General features: G+C 33.7%; 3 protein-coding genes across 4 annotated transcripts; 1 reads left to right on the top strand and 2 right to left on the bottom strand.

The window, feature by feature from the left end:
* Positions 1-3,157: 3,157 nt before the first annotated feature.
* On the bottom strand, positions 3,158-5,247 carry LOC110692893. The gene is made up of 6 exons (XM_021869970.1): positions 4,829-5,247; positions 4,253-4,306; positions 3,996-4,034; positions 3,743-3,793; positions 3,606-3,656; positions 3,158-3,351 (listed from the first exon to the last, which is right to left on the bottom strand). Exons 1-6 carry the CDS (start codon positions 5,139-5,141, stop codon positions 3,221-3,223), a joined length of 639 nt encoding a protein of 212 aa, XP_021725662.1. The 5' UTR covers positions 5,142-5,247; the 3' UTR covers positions 3,158-3,220.
* A 1,617-nt stretch (positions 5,248-6,864) lies between these two features.
* On the bottom strand, positions 6,865-11,117 carry LOC110692892. 2 transcript variants are annotated; one of them, XM_021869968.1, is made up of 9 exons: positions 10,779-11,117; positions 10,641-10,685; positions 10,417-10,455; positions 9,320-9,601; positions 8,970-9,011; positions 8,638-8,685; positions 7,808-7,861; positions 7,408-7,440; positions 6,865-7,109 (listed from the first exon to the last, which is right to left on the bottom strand). In XM_021869968.1, the coding sequence occupies exons 1-9, from the start codon at positions 11,080-11,082 to the stop codon at positions 7,012-7,014; spliced, it is 945 nt and encodes a 314-aa protein (XP_021725660.1). In that variant the 5' UTR covers positions 11,083-11,117; the 3' UTR covers positions 6,865-7,011. The 2 variants fall into 2 exon arrangements, with proteins under 2 accessions (XP_021725660.1, XP_021725661.1); XM_021869969.1 differs by lacking the exon at positions 7,408-7,440.
* A 6,050-nt stretch (positions 11,118-17,167) lies between these two features.
* Positions 17,168-18,553, top strand: LOC110692863. Its single transcript, XM_021869945.1, has one exon. It carries the CDS (start codon positions 17,168-17,170, stop codon positions 18,551-18,553), a length of 1,386 nt encoding a protein of 461 aa, XP_021725637.1.
* The last annotated feature ends 202 nt before the right edge of the window (positions 18,554-18,755 follow it).

Here is an 18,755-nt window from a genome sequence, read left to right as displayed (position 1 = left end):
TAACTTTGCGCATTACTTAACTTAGCGCATTAGTTAAGTTCCTACTTGCATTAGATTAATAGATGAACTTAAGTTAGTGTGCCTCAACCACGAAGACGTCTTCTGCCTCTACAACTTGTTCTGTAATGTATTGCTTATACTTCGTAGTTATTCAACGATGTAATAGATAGTTGATCTCATGTATGTATACAAGTTGCACACAAGGTCTTGGAACTTATTTAATTTTAAAGATTTTTATTTAAATGCAATACACTTTTTTGGCACGTTTTTTAAAGAGTTTATTAGAATAGGTCATTAAATGAGCAATTTTATGAAAATAATTTGAAAACCAAGATTAGAGAAGAGTTTGTTAGGTACTACGACGTGTATAAATTGTTCTGATTAATTTGTTCTTCTATTACATGCATTTATACATACCAAGAGAACATATTATTCAAGTTAAATAGAACATAATTCATGTTATTGAAACCCATCAAATATTTTAAAATATATTCTTTTATTTATGTGCCTTAAAAAACTTAATTTGCAATAATAATATGGAGTAACGTTATTCAAACCTAAAGAACATATTGATCAAACTTAAATAGCATATACTTCGTATCATACTTCCAATTAAAATTGATGAATATGTATTGAAGAAATGAGAAAGAACATTCATCCTAATCCCCCCCAAAAAAATCATCCTAAACCTCAAAAAATAACACTAAAAACAAAAAATATAGAAATAACTTGGGTAATACTTTTTCTTTCAATAACGATTTCGTTAATTACATCTCTCTATTATTAATGTCATTCATACGTTAAAATCAACTCCAAACGTAATATTATTCCACATTGAAACACTTTGAAATTCAAAATTCGACGTTAGTTTTTTTTATATATGTAAAAAAAAATTTAAAAAATGTTTCTTTCTCTATACAAAAAATGAAATTCTATGTCTTTAGAAAAATGATACTCGTATTAATAAAATGGAATATAAATTACAACTCAATCCCTTCTATCAGTGAGAAAAATATTTTGACTTTTTTGCATGTGTACTTTATATTTATTTGCCATCATATTTTTTTGGTTTTTTTATACGCTTTTAAAAATCAGATATATCATGCGCATGGTATACCTGAGTGTATAATGATTTTTTTTTTTTAAAAAAAAAAGACCAATCATTTTAACAATTATTGTGGTTTTTTCTAACTAGATCGAATATTATTTTATCCAATAATTTATGTTGTGTTTTCTAGTCTTAATTATAGATATCATATGCATCTTTGATCAATATTTTTTTTTTGAAAAGAAGAAAAGGGATTTCATTAATTAAATATATTCAAACAGCACTTACATATAATTTTTACAAAAATAAAAAATTTCATCACAAAAACATAACACCTTAAAACTAAATATATCATAGATTTGATCAACAATCACCCTAATAAAACACTTAGCTTCATCGATACGAAGAAATACAATATGTGAGTTAGCTTTAGCTAAATCGGTTTGAAATCTACTGATGTGTAGTCCTTTGACTTGAAATACTCATGAGGTCCTTTGGACTGTTATGGAGATTATGAAACCCTAAATTTTCAAATCTCACCATACAAAGAGAAAATGAAAATAAACACAAGTGAAAAAAAATCATCATCTCAAGGATGAGATCTATTTATAAATTGAAAGCAATTAAAAAGTTTTTCAGGCTTACCACCGTTAAAAACACCAGTACAATCCCCTACAAAGATTCATAACTGAGACCAAGAGGGAAGGATGGAGATGGTAGTGATTAAGAGAAAAGGAAGAAGAAAAATCATCATAGAAAAAAACCTAGCAATGGAGGCTAGGAATACTCTTCCAAGAGAGAAATTCTAGAGGGAACCAAAAAACCCTTCTAAGGAGAGAACCTTGCTAGAGGGGAAAAACACAAATGATTGATATAAAGTCAAAATTGCTAAATAAAATAAATAGTAAAAAAGAGGCTGATAAAGATCTCTTTGACCAATAAATTAAAATACTACGTATTATGTTAGGTACAAGTATGAGCGGTGTTTATCCCGTATTGAAAAAGAAAGCAAAGGGCTTTCAGTTTGTAACCCAAGCAGGCTACTCCTCCTATTACTAATTGGTTTTACGATGGAACCTCGATTTAATTGGGCTCTGGTTTGTAGGCTTCTTTTTCTTGGCGTTAAGGACCATTTGTGAGTGTCGCCTTACCTAGTGTTAACTCTGTATATATAGTCCTGGGTGTGATTTTGTTCAGGGGGAAGTGTATAGCTAGGCTCACACTTGAGATGGAGATTTTTAGGTGATTGTCAATTAGTTTTAGGATGAAATCTCAATTTAGGCTACTTGTGTTATAACATTTTATTTTTTTAAAAAGAACATTATTGGAGTGAGAATTAATCGTTCCAAATTAATATAATACGAAGTACTTCATACTCCCAACGTTTTTTAAAGTTTGGCTCACTTTATATTTGTGCGGTCTTCAATGAACATTTTTTACCATGAATATATTCGGCTATGTATAAATGAAAATTATAAAAAGTTGATATTTTAAAAATTTATGATAAAGGGAATCTAATAAGACCTCACATGTTGTGTTCAAGACTCACTACTACCACTAGTAGGATAGCTTGTAGAATAAGACAAGCTATTAGTAATGTGTGAAATAAGCCATGCAAGGTAGTGTGTAGAGTAAGCCAAATGTTGACTTAATTGGTTCCTTTTGTGATAGTGTGCTTTGTACACTTTGTAGTTGGCTTGTAGAATAAGCCAAACTTGGTAGAGTGCTATATAAGCTATAACATGGGTCTTGTTGTAGCATCACTAAGCACAAGTAGGAGTGGGAGAATAACATACTTACTCTAAGGTTTGAGTGAAAACATAAGAGAGTGAGTAGTTGTTAGTAGCTTGTGAGTGCAAATACTAGAGAAGTTGTGAGCTCATTAAAAGTGTTTGTAATTGTGGTTTTGTAGCTCAAATTCAATAGTGAGATTGTCTTTGAGAAGGGTAACAAAGTTATCCATAAATTGCTTGTGTTATTTTTATTGTTCTTTGGCATTGTTGTTTATTATTGCTTGTTTTCGGTCCCGAATTCCTAACACATACTAATTTATTTCTATTGTATAAATCTTAAATTGAGGTCAAAATTATTTTATTTTGCCCACATCAATAGTAATTAAGTGAGTCGAACTTTCAAAAATGGAAGTAGTACAAAGTATATATTAAGAAAGAGTCAAGACAATAGAATCGCCCAAATCAGGAGTAGTGCACTACTAGAAACTAAGACCATTGGATATCCGATCTTCTTTGCATTACTGTCGTCATTTTCATCACCGCTTCCATTGCCAGTATCATTATCAGTAGCTGAAAGAGATATAAACAATGTAATTAACTCATTAAGGATCTTTATATTATCAAGTAAACCATATAAAATATTACCTCCGTTTCATATTTTTTGCAAATTTAGGGTATTATTTGTGAGATATAAAATATTCTTTAAGTTGCAAAAAATATGAAACGGAGGTAATATTTTATTATCCTGTTGAATTAATCTTTGACTAACGTGTACAGTTAAAATAAATACAACTATTAAGAAATGGAGGTGTAAAAATATTTACCTGGTTGTTCTGGTGTTGGGGGAAATAATAATTCAGTTGGGATTGGTGGACCTTCATATTTAATTTATAAATATGGTAACTAATTAGTGCAAATTCCATTATATATAAAATTTGATTGTATGATAAAAAAAGATTACCTGGCGTTGGTGGAAATAAATTTTCAACGGGACTTGATGGAGTTGGAACGCCTTCGTATCAAATTGACAACATTAAATTTCATTATAATAACAATAATACCGTATAATTTTACACATAATAACAAAATATAAATTGAATATGAAATTAAACGAACTTGATTGATTATATATTGTTACTAATTATTATTGAATTGATTGACGCAATAAAATGTCTTTTATATTTATACTCGAAAAAAAAAAGGGGTCATGTTACCTGTAGGTGGAGAAACGGGAGATTCCGTAGGACTAATACCTTCAAATTGCATAATCATCAGTAAATACTTTGTTAAAGAATCAACTCAATCAAAAGTTTAAATTGATGGTTGAAACTTAGAATCGGTTTATATACTCTATCATATTTATTAATATGATGCATGTCATATAAAGTATATACTCCGTATATGTAAAACCAAAAAAAAAAAAAAAAAAAACCCTAATAGCAAATTCTAGGATTGGAAGATAAGAGATTACTTGGTGGCGAATCTGGCGAGGAAGATGGAGGCAAAACAAAGCTTGAATTCGAATCTTCATCATCAAAAATAGTAAAATCAGTACAAGCTTATGATGAAGATAATGTATTCAATTCATGTATCTTAATAAATGTAATGCATACTTCATATTTTATTCTGTTATACATATTGTATCAATTAAAATTATAATAACATCTCTTTATACATATAATTTTCATGTTGAATAAAATTAAATCAATTACTCGATCATTAAGGTAAAAAAAAAAAAAAAAAAAACTCGATCATTAAGGTCAAATTAAAACTCAAAAATCCACTTGATTGATGCATGGATCAATATATAACAAGAAAATGAGAAGAAAAAAAAAAAGTTCAAGGGCACAAGATTATAGCAAGCTCTTTTACCATTCAACTGGTTGTACCTAGAGCTAGGTACAAATATATCCTAAAAAGAAAAAAATAAAAAAAGAATTTGGTTGTACCTAGTTGGATCAAAATACAAACGGTTGAGTAAAAATTGCACAGGACAGCAGATATACGTCTGACAATAAATGAAAAAAAAAAAAGGTAGCGAACTCACCAGGGCATAAGGAGTCGAACGAAGCAGTGACACTACAAAAAATGAGAATATTGGACCAAGTTCTGGCAAGGGTAGCATTTCTTCCGAAAATCTGTTTTGTCAAACAAAAACATTCTCTTTCCTCTAAAATGGCGTCTTTGATGATTGGACAACATTCAAGTAAACTGCTTGACTCCCGCAAACAAGTTCCCATTGTCACCAAGCATGTATCATTTACGCTTTTTTGTGCGGATGAACCCTTAATTCCAACCATTATAATTATTGTTATCATCAATATTATTGATCCTATGCTTCTTCTCTCATTTCCCATCATTTTATATTTCTTAGCTTGATAATTAAGACTCCGTATTATTATTGTGATTATAACTACAGTTTTATCAATATATATGATTATACATGTATATGCTTTTAATCTATCAGACATAATAACATGTTCGTTAGTTATGATTAGGTCATATATACAATTATATACTAGGTCGTATAATTTGTTTACGTACTAATGAGGAATATTCTTGTCATTTTTGTTGTTTTTGTAATAATTTATAAAGTGGACTTAATATACAATTGCGTTAACACCTTAATCTTTCAAGATTGATTATGACCTTAATGTGGTTGACATTTTTATGTGAAAATTAATCCATTCAAAACTTTTTTCTATAATTTACATGTCTTATTACAGCTGGAATTAATGGATAACACTCCTATATACCTTTTCTTTATGGAAATACTTTTCATTCCAAACTTTTTTTTTTTGAAACATTCATTCCAAACTTTTAATTATGTGTTCTCATCTTGTTAGGAAATTAGGGTGTAATCGTGTTTGATTAATGCGGAACAAATCAATGAAATTAAGAACGAGAAAAGCAATAAAGAAGATAGACAAAAAACACAAGGATTTACGTGGTTTGGTCAAAATAGACCTACATCCACGGGTGGGGGATTCGAGAGCTTCTTCACTATAATGGAGAAAGAAACAAGAGGATAATACAAGGAGTCCTAAATCTAATGGCTCAAAAGGTATGATCTAATTGATTGACTAACACAAGGAAACCCTAATAAAACCCTAAGATTGTTCCCCAAATATACTCAAATAGCCGTCATAGAAAAAATATAATTTTAGGAAATATTCCATAAATTATCCTAGAATAACCTAACTGCCGAGCTATCGGCAGCTAGCTCATGCCTGCCGCAAGTCCTCATAGGGCCGAGCTATAGCTCACTCGCATAGAGCTATAGCTCGCAGCCTCGTTGCAAATTTCCAACTTCGTCAGGTTTTTGTAAAACGGTCATAACTTTCTCGTTTCTTATCGGAATTGGGAATATGACCTATCGTTGGAAAGATCTTGAACCAAGCTATCACCTCCAACTTGAATCACCTCAAAATCAGTTGTAGTTTGAGAGATATAAGCGTTCAAAGTCAGCCCTACTAGATTTCGAGTTACAATTTAACACATCTAATAGCATTTTTTTCATATAAAAATATGCTTAACCTTATTTTGTGTCACGAAATAATTTCTTCGTAGTTTGTTAAGTAAATTTATACAACCTAACCAGAGATTAGGGCTCATAAGATCGACCCATTAACTATACACAATATAAAGGCCTAACATTTTGTTTCTTATTGAGTGCATCTTGTGGAGTTTTTACATTACTTGTAAACATGAGAGGGAAGGATAGCTCAAGTGGTTAGAGTTCCCTCCCAATTTCAAGAGATCTTGGGATCGATTCTCACCCCCGCCCTTGCGGCTCTCTAAACACCAAATATTATTTGTAAACATAATTACTTTGACCATTGATACATCATAAATTGTAAGAGTATATTAGTAAAAACCTATGAAAGTTTGCTACTAATTTGATAATTATTTACATTGAGACTGATCCAAAACAATTACTACGTACAATATATAATGACTAAATTTATCGTTGTATATTTAGCAGATCGATTAACCATTTTAGTCTTTTTCCTCTAAAGACTAAGATTATACTTTATTATACAATTACTGAAGACAATTTTATGTAGTTTGAAATTAAAAGGAAACAATTTAATTAAAACATTCACGTAGATAGAGTTACAAATAGCTAGTAATATTAGTTTTACAAAGAAAACTAGCAGCTAGCAATACAAGAAGAGATTTACATATATAATGAGCAATTGAGCATCTCTCAGACATAAGAATCCTTATCTAATGAAACAAGACGTATGTGAAGATAACAAATAATCCGGAAAGTGACCCAATCATCGAAATCTTATTTGCAGCACTTTTTTCAGCTTCCGTATTACCTGCAAAGTTAAATTCACGTGGAAAGACAAACTTCTAGCACTATTAGTTAGTTGCACTTTTGGTAATTAAATATAGTCATATTATATCATATTACTAGTAGAAAGTTTGGAAGTACAATTATACTCTTGTATATCATACATTTGTATTGGAATGAGTAGTTTACAATGCTAAATAATGTTACACAGAGTATATATCTATGAATAAGATTTTCAAATAAAATAATAAATAAATATATTAGTAAAGTAAATTAAAAAAAACCATTGTATTAGTAAAATGAATTGGAAGAGGAATAATTACCACTAGATGGCGGCTTTGTTGGAGCTGAGGCATCTAATTAAAGGAAAAGATAAAATGTAATTCATATAGAAAAAAATAAAAATAAAAACTTAGATTTTGATAATTATATGATAGTAATACTTTCTCTATGTAGAACGTTGTTCACATGCATGAGTATGTACATCCACATATGTAAACATAATTACCTTTATTTTTATTATTTGCAACAAGGGGTATTTTTAAAGTGTGATATAAAATTTATTTGTTACAAATAATTATATAAAAAAGGAAATAGTTTAATTTAATGGATCAGTTAAAAGAAAAAAAAAAAAACAAAAAAACCTGTTGCGGGCTAAAAAGATACTTTTTTCTTTGTTAGTTGTAAAATGATGATCAAGTGATAAACGGAGCACGAAATTACCTGAAGAGTTCATTGTGATTACGATACTTGCTTTGCTGAGGCTCTCCATTGAATCTTTCATTTGAAATAAACCAGTGTTATTGATAAGCATTACTTAATTAGTTAGGAAGGACTTTTTAAGTGGTTAACTTTATGAGGATGAACCTTTCATACAAAGAAAAAAAAATGCAATATAGGTCCTTTATCTTACAGAGATTGTTATATACACCCGGGGTGCACGATGCACCCAAGGGTTTTTTATTTGTTGTTCATTTGATGATAAAATGAGCAATAATCATTGAAATGAACGAACAATACTTTTTAGTGCACCGTACACTTGGGTGTATATAATAAATTTTATTTATATATTAGGTTGTTCTTAAAGACCCAATATATGGTCAAAATTGGCAAAAAAATTAATAAAAGGGTCTTCTTTTACGTGCCAAAAAATATATCGATTTGTGTGTCATCAATTTCAAATGCAGAAAATTGTTTGAGTAAGATTTTGAGTTCATTTCAATATAAAATTGGGTCCTTAAAGGCCAAAATGAAATAGGCCAAGTAAGTTGGAATTAGAGGAAAAATGAGAAAAAACACTAGAGATATGGGCAATTTTTCAAAGTCAAGTCAATACCCGGAAAAAAAAGTCAATGGCTAGGTGAAAGTTCCTTTTTACGACCTAAATGACATATAATGACATTTTTCCGGCTTTTTTTTTTTATTTAAGTTTATTTATATATTTATTCTAGCAAATGTTCCAACATAAAAAACTTCAACTATCTTGCCAAATTAAATAGATACAAAAACAAATAAAAACAACTAACATTAATTAGTTCAAGTAAGAAATTTACCATGAGATGGCCGGATTATAGGAGCGGAATTAGGGCTTGAAGCTTCACCTTCAATAATTATTTTAAACCAATTCAAATTATTAGTAATGGGCTAAAAATAAATGCAGGGTCATTATTAAATTTGGCAAGTATAATAGTGTCAGTCGTCCTAGAGCTCAAAGTCATCAACTTTATTTTTTGTAAAATACAAAATGATGATAGTCTATTTCCTTCATTCCAAAATACTCTTAACAGTACAGAGTACACCAGTAATACTACAATAAGTCAACAAGTATATAGTCAATCAATATAGCATACAAATAAAAATTAAACAACCACAAAATTAAACATACCATTGGAAAGTGACAATGCTTTAGTTGTAGGATTGCTTGAACCTTCAACCATAAAACCAAAAACCATATTATACATTCTACTAATAAAATCATTCAAGTAAAAAAAGTAAAAAAATTAAAAATAAATTATAATAAAGTCGTTAAGAAAAAAAATGTAACAAAAAACATCATATACTACCTCCGGTCCAAATTACTCGCAACTTTGGGGTATTATTTGTGAGATATAAAATATTTCAAAATTGCGAGTAATTTGGACCGGAGGTAGTATATCTTGTACACTTATATATATACATGTATAAGGGGGCGAATTGAATAAACAATGTCTATTTATACTACGTAATAATATATACCTTGGCAGAAATTGTTAAGAGAAGTGATAGAAGTAACAATGTTGCATGCGGACATGACGAGCGTAGTATTGGTAATTTGGTCGGGATTTTCTTCAAGAAAAGGTTTGATGGTACAAAAACATTCTTTATCAATTCTAGCTGTTTGTTGCATCAAAGGGCAGCATAGAAATTCAGTCAAATTAAACGCAGGGCTCGATGGATTCAAAGTTGGCTCTAATTCACTTCGATTATGACTCCTATCTATGCAATGGTCAATCTCTCGCCAGCATACGGCTTCGAATTCTGGAAGAACAAATTTTCGTCACTTTAATACATGGTTAAATTCAAGGGTAATAAGAGCTACATATATGCATTAATTACACGTACTAAAATACACTACGAGTACTCATATAATTTAAAAATTAATGATAAGTACATGTCTAAATAAATGTAATTTGCATTCTCTTTAGGAAACCGATATGTATATTGAAAATGTGCAAAATAGACAAGAACTTTTGAGACAAACGAGGCAACACAATTTAATACAGTATACGTTCGTGTTGTTTGGTTGACAAAATAAAACATAGAATTGTATAAACTTAGGGCCTAACCTTTTGGAAAAACATATATACAATACTAATCCCTAGAATTACCTTAACTTAGGTTACAATATAAAAGATAACTACCAAAAATATTCCACAAAATATATCCTCAATACCCCCTCAAGTTAGAGATTATACAAAATATATCCTAAACCTAGGATGAGAATATTTTATGGATATTCTCTATCAATGGTGTTTGGTTGACAAATTCATGTAAAGTAAAATGGAGGAACTAAATTTCTTAGGGGACCTAGGTAAGTGGAAATTCCCGTAAGTGGAACTTTTCATGGAAATTTCCACTTACCTTGTTTAACAAAACACATTTTAGAATTTTCTAGGAAGTCCAGTTTCATAGAAAATCAAATTTCCAAGTAATTTGCAATTTCTACGTACAACCAAACAAGCCGGTAGTATATAACTCATGCGTCTTGCAGGCAATGAGGAAAACTTAATTATTTGGTAAATTTTGCCCGTGATTAATTAAATGGATGATGAAGTGGAAGATGAATTACGTACCTAATGGTGGCGAAGGCTGAGGTGCAGGGGTTATGGAATCTTCAAAGCAGAAATTGCAAGATTAGTTTATTTATATAAATATAGAAATCGTGCAAATAAAAATGAACAATTATTTTGAGACAGAGAAGGTAAAATTATTTATTGTATACGTAGTATAAGTCATCTTGCAGGCAAACTTATTCGATAGATAGAATTTGCCCGTGATTTAATGGAATATGAATTACCTGGTGTTGACGGAGGGTCTGGTGTAATGGGGCTTGAATCAGAATCTTGAAAGCAGAAATTTCAAGATTAGTGTAAACTATATAATTATAAATAATAAGCTAGTGTAAATATGTAAAACGCAAGATATATATATGTACCAGAGCAAATAGTGTCGAAAGAAGCAATATCACACACAGTGAGAATTTTAGATACGGCGCCGGCAATACTAACATTCCGATCAAGATTCGGCTTAACACTGCAGAAACACTCTTTCTCCGAGTTTATTTCTTCAAACACGATTTTACAACACTCCTCCTGGAACTCGTCCCACGTTTCGACATCATTGAGGCATGTTCGTATATTCTGCCAGCATTCCTTTTGTGCTAATGAAGGCACATATAATTGCATTGACATCAACAACACAATTCCTACCATCATACCCATTTCTCTTCCTTTCTTCATCTTCTTCCTGATTCTTTTATTTTTGTAATTTCCTTCAGAAGATGGTTTTGTTTGATGTAGGTCATGTATGTTACTTAAATAATTTATATAGGGTTTTACCAAGAAAAAGTCACTAATGATTTAATTTAGCCACTTGATTGTATTATTTGATCAAGGATTACTTTTATTAAGACTGGCAAATAATAAAACAATTATTTAGTTGCTACTTGATTGATTTCGACCGTTAATGCTTGTCACAACGATATTATGCTTACAAAGTTACAATGGGCATATATTTCAGTACTGGTATCCCATTCACTACTTCTTTGTGCAATAGAATACTCTGTTTGTCGTTCCATAATAATTGACATATACGGAGTACATTCTTTCCTCATAATCAATATATTAGTTTAATTTGACCTTAAATACATGTATTACATATATAGTAAAATTTTAGTAAAAAAATATTTAAAAGTTGATTATTTGAAATCTTATATTTTACAATAAATTTATGACAAAATACGTTTTTTTACATTACTAAAAACATACTACACCAATAGCCAAAGTATATAAAGTGAAAACAAAGTTAAACGTGTCAATTAATCTGGGGAAGAAGAAAGTAACACAATGATTATAAGTAACACAATGATTTTTTAAAATTGAATATTAAGTGGTGCTAGATATGAGGGGACCCATGCTCCAAACATATTTCAACTATTTCAATCTCAATAGGCTTTCATGTAAGGGGCGTGTTAATATATAAACTAATCATAGTCTTCAACCATTAGCTTACCAATTAATTGATATGGTTAGTTCTCAATCATAGCTGATCATTCTCTTAAAATTTATGTTTAATAAATAATAAGAAAATAAAATACTATTTGTCTATTACTATTATTTAGTTATTAATTAAAGGGTAAAAAAATGAATACAGCTGATATATTGTTCAAATTCACGATATGAAAGATTCTTAAGTAAACTTCATACAATCATGTTGGGTATGGCCCAAATATTCTAAGCCCATTATTTTGATGAAGTATTAGGTTCATGTTGTAGAACTTCCGGATACATCTAGCATAATTGATATTGCTCCGCACTTATCTAGATTTTTTTTACTAGCTAAATTATCATGCAAAGCCCTAAAATGATTCTAGTTTTTTATATTGGAAGAAGATAGAATAATATGGTTAGTGAATTTTCTAGAATATCATGGATACAAAAATGATGATAAATTTCTCGAATATTCCGGACATTTTTTCCAAGCTCCATCTACACCTATAAATATATGTCATGGGCATTCAATCATTGAATATAGAACAACACAAGAAGTCATACCATACACAAGCCTTCCTACATACTACACCTCCTTGTACTATTTACCTTCTTTACGAATCCACTATTCTTATTGTGTTATACTCCTTTGTGAGTTCCTTATATAGCGAGAGTTCTCTTGTAATACTCACCCTCTCAATCGTTCCTATACTCCCCTATTTTCAAATAATGGAATAAAAGTGCTCGTCATAACATAAAATTGTGTGTTCATTTATATTAATTATCTTACCAATTATCAATTCAATTTATACTTCTCATTCAAACACATTTTTACTTCTGTTGCGCATTCTTCAACTCTAATATGTCAAATAATAAATCAACAAATATGAAGTAAAATTTATATTGATCCAATGTAACAAGACAAATTCATCATATTATTAACAAACTAATTATACTTTGTATTATTATAAATAATTGACAATTTTGGAAGAGTTTCAATTGTTGAACCCGTCGTTTAATAATTTTATCATAATCCTTAAGTTAGTTGATAAACTAATAAGCATATAATACTACTTCCATCTATGAACTTAATTAATATAGTGAACGGCAAGTCATGAAGATAATTCTTTAATACTCCTAATTAAATTGTTTGCCATCACCTTCCTTAATTTCTACTTGTTTTTTTTTTCAATAAAATTAATAAATTTATTTTATTATCTATTTATATTTCCTTCATTATATTTATTTGAAGTTTTTTTGATTTATCGTCATAATTAAATTTTATAATATCAAATATATATTTTTACTTATCTACAATCAATGATGCAACTATTTGTAATTCTGCCATGATGACAAATGTAAAAGTTAAATCGGTACAAATTAAAGATAATGGAGAAAATATTTTGTACATAAGTTTTAGGTTAGAATCAAGCAAAACCAATTGATACTTTCAAAACAAGAAAGTGTCTAACTTCAAAAAAGGAATGAAGTTAGTAGTGTTCCTGCCTATAACAATACAGGTTATATAGTTTTATTATTATTATCGAGTATAATATGAAATATAGTTTAGTTTACACTGATACTTGTGTTATTGTTTTTAATGATATACTCATATTAATTGGCTGTGAATATGTTAGATTCAACTCCTCTTATTATCATAATTTTGGAATGGATCAATTAATTTAATTACATTATTTGGATTGGATAATAGATTATGTATTGATTTACTTTCCATAGTGTTTGCTCCAATCGATGTTGTTTGGATCGGAAAATAGATTATGTGTCACTCTTAAAAACAATTGAAGCAAACACCAAGGGTAAAAGATGACGGTTAAATTGCACTGTATATATTATCTTGTAAAAGTTAAAGGTGCACATCCTTCCAACCCTTAGTTGGTAGAAAATAGTAAAGGTCACTAGTATGTTTTATATATATATATATATATATATATATATATATATATATATATATATATATATATATATATATATATATATTAAAGGTCACTAGTATATTAAAATTACGGTCACTATGTTCAACATAACACTGATTAACACATGTAGACCTCGGTTCATTCACAATTATATATTGGTGATCAAGTCCATAAAAGTTTTAATAAAATTCACTATGCTAAAGTTAAGATCACTATATTAGAAATAACATCGGTTAGTACGCGTGAAACTCAGGTTCACAATAATATTAATGTGATGAACTAGGCCCACCCAAGTTTTAAATAGAGTAGATGTATATATACTACATCATGAGAAATTGTGGCAATAGAATTAGTGTATTTTTAACCTATGAAATAGATGTTTATGTCATTGATGGTGGCTAGTCTTAGATTGACGATAATGTCCGACCCGTTGATTACCAGATGAAGAATAATGTAAGGATTTGTAAAAATACACTTGTACGGGATATACCGGTAGAATCATAATATGCCGGTAAAAGAGTGTCGTGCAGTTTAAAGCCCTCGTTAATCATTGAATAATTCATGTCCTTATCGGCATTAGTCTCTACCACGTGGAGAGCTGCTTCTCGGAACGTGGCATGTCCCTCCAACACGTGGAGAGTTGCTTGGTGCCGCGTAGGCACCTACTACTTACAAGGTCGATGTGCCACCTATCTGTATAGGTGGCACCTGCTTGGTTGTGTTCCTATAAATACCCAAGCAAATCCTCATTTCAAGGACGATTTTTTCTCTCTCTAAAACACTTTCTCTCTCTTCTTTCACTTTCTTCACTTTCTTCTCACAAAGGTACTGACTTTAGCATCAGAGTGGTTATTCCCGGATAACCCCCGGGCTAGCTAATTTGTATTGGCTGTGCAGGTGAGAAATTGGACGGTAAACCATTACCAGCCCTCAGACGTTAACGAAAGCAGAATCCAGCAGGAACAATTGGCGCTAGAAGGAGGGGGGAGTAATAACTTCTATCGTCCAACAGGACCTCTCACAGTCATGGAAGGAAGTAAGGAAACTTTAGTACCGGTGCCTGAAGTTGATAACCGGCAATATGACAACACGAATAAAACCGTACTACCAGAAATCATGGTCGAAGATGAAACTCATCTCCTTCATGGTAACACAATGAACAGGCCCGTAACACCTGACCGTAGTAGAGCATTAACCCCAGATCCCTTGGAAGGGTTTACCCCGGAGGAGCTAGAGATAACGACCAAGGTCATGCGGGCTATGTCTAAGAAAAGAAAAGAAGCCGAGTTAGCGGCAGGGGGAATGCGGGATGAGGTACCGACAAAGCCGCTGATAGTGAACTTGGAGAGTCAGTTCAATCAGGCGGGACAGCAACAACCGTCAAGAAACCGGGGCCGAGAGACCACACTGGTCGAGCGCCAACTCACACAAGGCGCCCAGGTGGGGGATTCAGGTTCTTACCGGCACGAGGTCTCTAGTGGCTTGGAAAGGCGGGCAGTCAGGGTGATCATCAGGCCCAGAATATCTCCATTCACACAAGAGGTACTTTACCAGCAAATGGAGAAAATAAAGATGTCGTCCTGTACGTATGATGGTAAGGGGGACCAAAGCGGTATGTGGCTGCGTTTGAGAGTCACATGTTGCTATATACCGACACCGATGCTGTGTGGTGTAAAGTTTTCCCCACGACTCTTATCGGCTCAGCTTCGGATTGGTTCTCCAATTTTGAGCCGGGATCAATTGACTACTTTGAGACCCTGGTGGAGTTGCTCACAGGTCAGTACATAAGTAATAGTGCGAGACAAAGGACATCTGGCGAGCTCATGGCTATACGGCAACGAAAGGATGAGTCGCTCAGGGATTTCATTAGACGCTTCAACAACGAGGCTAACACTATACCAAAATTGCAGCAAGAAATTGCCGTGATGGCATTGATGAATGGGCTAGATGACAACCAACTTGTGAACAGACACCAGCCAAGCGAGAACGAATTCCCTCTACACATGACTTGGCTATGGAAAATTTTGATACCCGGCCGGTAACTGCGCCACGTCCTTCCCCAGGAGGCGAAACTGTAAAGATCGAATTGCAGCCTGGAGTTCCCGGTAGGGTAGTGCGTGTCGGATCCGATATGGATGTCAACACACGCTACCATTTGGTAGAATTGTTGCGAGAAAGTGCTGACGTGTTCGCTTTCTCGGCAGACGACATGCCAGGGATACATCCCGACGTCATAGTACATAAGCTAAATGTCGACAGGAGGGCAAGACCTGTTCGGCAGAAGAAGAGGAACTTCTCAACAGAGAAAATGGAGGCTATTCGGTCAGAGGTGAATAAGTTGCTAGCGGCAGGGTTTATCGAACCTTGCACATACCCCGAATGGTTAGCAAATGTGGTTATGGTGAGGAAGCCGTCAGGGAAATGGAGAATGTGCGTGGATTTTACAGACTTGAACAGAGCCTGCCCGAAAGATTGCTATCCCTTGCCGAGGATAGATAGATTGGTAGATTCAACCTCCGGTCACGCGCTATTGAGCTTCATGGACGCTTTCTCCGGATATCATCAGGTCAGCTTATATGAGTCGGATCGAACCAAGGCGGCATTCATTACCGACTCCCGAGTTTTCTGCTACAGGGCTATGCCATTTGGATTGAGAAATGCAGGGGCTACGTACCAGAAGCTGGTCGACAAGGTATTTGCGAACCAGAAAGGAAGAAATGTAGAGGTGTATGTGGATGATTCAATTGTGAAAAGCCGTTTGGCTACAGACCACGTCGTCGATTTGAGAGAAACTTTTGAGACACTTGCGTTACCGGATGAAGTTAAACCCAGAGAAGTGCGTGTTCGGCGTGCGGTCAGGAAAGTTTCTCGGTTTCATGGTGAGCGAAAGGGGGATAGACGCCAACCCCGATAAGATTGAGGCGATTCTGAGTTTACCAGAACCAAAGTGTATAAAAGACATACAGAGGCTCACTGGTCGAATGGCCGCGTTAACGAGATTCATCAGCAAGTCAGCTGATAAGGCCTTACCGTTCTTTGTGATCTTGCGTCAGAACAAGCTGTTTGAATGGGGGAAGGACCAGTCCAAGGCGTTTCAGGCTGTTAAAAATCACTTGAGGTCCTTACCCACCGTTGCAAGGCCAGAACAAGGAGAAATATTACAGCTTTATATCTCCGCGTCGGAAAATACGGTAGCGGCGGTGCTCCTGGTAGAGCGGCAAAAAACACAACTGCCAATTTACTTCGTGAGCCACGTCTTAAATGCTGCCGAGAAAAGGTACCCGTTAGTAGAAAAGGTCGCGTACGCGGTAGTTGTGGCCGCACGAAAGTTACGCCCTTATTTTGATGCACATGCAATTGATATCTTAACGAATCAGCCGTTAGAGAAATCTTTGTAGAAGATGGAAACGTCTGGCCGACTGCTTAAATGGGCTATTGAATTGTCTGAGTATGTTATTGCGTATAAACCAAGAGTATCAATTAAAGCCCAGGCTTTGTCTGACTTCATTGTGGAAACGTCCTATTATGAAGAAGAGGATGCTATCGGCACATGGAAGGTATCAGTTGACGGCTCTTCTGCTTCAACCGGCTCAGGAGCTGGAGTAATTATTATCTCTCCCCAGGGAGATGTGTTCGAGTATGCCGTTAAGTTCAAGTTCAAAGCCTCGAATAATGAGGCAGAATATGAAGCAGCGTTGGCAGGAATACAGTTATGCATATCTGCGGAAGCAAGGCGTATTGAGATGACAACTGACTCGCAGTTAGTAGCAAATCAGTTTAATGGCACTTACGAGACTCGAGAGTCGAGCATGACGACATATTTGGCAAAACTCAAGAGTGTTACATCTGGTCTGGAGTATTTCGAAATCAAGTTGGTCCCTCGAGCAATGAACACACAGGCAGACGCCTTGGCTAAACTCGCAAGTTCAAGCTTCAATGACTTAGAGAGGACGGTTATGGTAGAGGTTATGAAAGAAAGAAGTATTGATGAACAACCTCCTAAGGACGTATATTGTACAACTGCGGGACAAGAATGGTATGATGATATCTTGGCTTACAAAATACATAATGCCCTTCCTGCCGGCAAGACGGAGGCAAGAAAGGTCCAGAAAGACAGTGTTTGGTTTATCATGTTCCGAGGTTTGTTGTATAAGCGGGGGTTTTCGTTACCGCTGCGAAGGTGTATAACGGCTTATGAGTCGGCAAGACTGATAGAAGAAATACACGAGGGTGATTGTGGTAATCATGCGGGGGGTCGGTCAATGTCCTTGGAAGCAATGAAACGAGGCTACTATTGGCCAACAATGAATGCAGATACCATGGAATACGCTAAAAAATGTGATAAATTCCAGAAGTACGGGCCGGTAATTAATCAACCTCCCAATGATTTGTCACCTATTCTTAACCCAATCCCGTTTTCTCAGTGGGGAATGGACATTATAGGGCCGTTTACATCGGCAACAGGTGGCCGTAAGTTTTTGATTGTAGGGATAGACTACTTCACAAAATGGATAGAAGCAGAACCGGTAGCAAAGATTACAGCGAATGAGGTAAAAAATTTTATCTGGAAAAGCATTTTTACGCGGTTCGGGTTGCCGACAGCAATGGTGTTTGATCACGGATCACAATTTGACTGTAGCCCGGTAAAGAAATTTCTAAGCATATACAAAGTAAAGTTTGCGTATGCGACAGTATGTCACCCGCAGTCAAATGGCCAAGCTGAGGCCGCTAACAAGCAGATACTAGGGGTAGTTAAGAAAAAAGTAGAAGACACTAAAGGCTTGTGAGCTGATCTGATACCCGAGATTTTGTGGGCGAATCGTACGACAACAAGAGAAACTACGGGGGAATCTCCTTTTAACCTCGCTTTCGGCTCAGAGGCAGTGGTTCCGGCGGAAGTGGGATTACCTTCTTTTCGGGTACAACACTTCTGCGAAAGTCAAAATGATTTGTTGCTCCGACGACAATTGGATTTTCTACCGGAAGCAA

The sequence above is a fragment of the Chenopodium quinoa genome, unplaced genomic scaffold, assembly GCF_001683475.1.
Source record: "Chenopodium quinoa cultivar QQ74 unplaced genomic scaffold, ASM168347v1, whole genome shotgun sequence".
NCBI lineage: Eukaryota > Viridiplantae > Streptophyta > Magnoliopsida > Caryophyllales > Amaranthaceae > Chenopodium > Chenopodium quinoa.
This window is presented reverse-complemented; position numbering and strand designations above follow the sequence as displayed.

Coding starts and splice junctions, on each gene's coding strand:
- LOC110692863 (XM_021869945.1), top strand. CDS start 17,168: ATGGAAACGTCTGGCCGACTGCTTAAATGGGCTATTGAATTGTCTGAG.
- LOC110692893 (XM_021869970.1), bottom strand. CDS start 5,141: ATGATGGGAAATGAGAGAAGAAGCATAGGATCAATAATATTGATGATA. Junction 4,307..4,828: donor GTTCGACTCCTTATGCCCTG/GTGAGTTCGCTA, acceptor TTGATGATGAAG/ATTCGAATTCAAGCTTTGTT. Junction 3,657..3,742: donor TTTATTTCCACCAACGCCAG/GTAATCTTTTTT, acceptor TTAAATATGAAG/GTCCACCAATCCCAACTGAA.
- LOC110692892 (XM_021869968.1), bottom strand. CDS start 11,082: ATGAAGAAAGGAAGAGAAATGGGTATGATGGTAGGAATTGTGTTGTTG. Junction 10,456..10,640: donor AGACCCTCCGTCAACACCAG/GTAATTCATATT, acceptor TCTGCTTTGAAG/ATTCCATAACCCCTGCACCT. Junction 8,686..8,969: donor AGCATTGTCACTTTCCAATG/GTATGTTTAATT, acceptor TAATTATTGAAG/GTGAAGCTTCAAGCCCTAAT.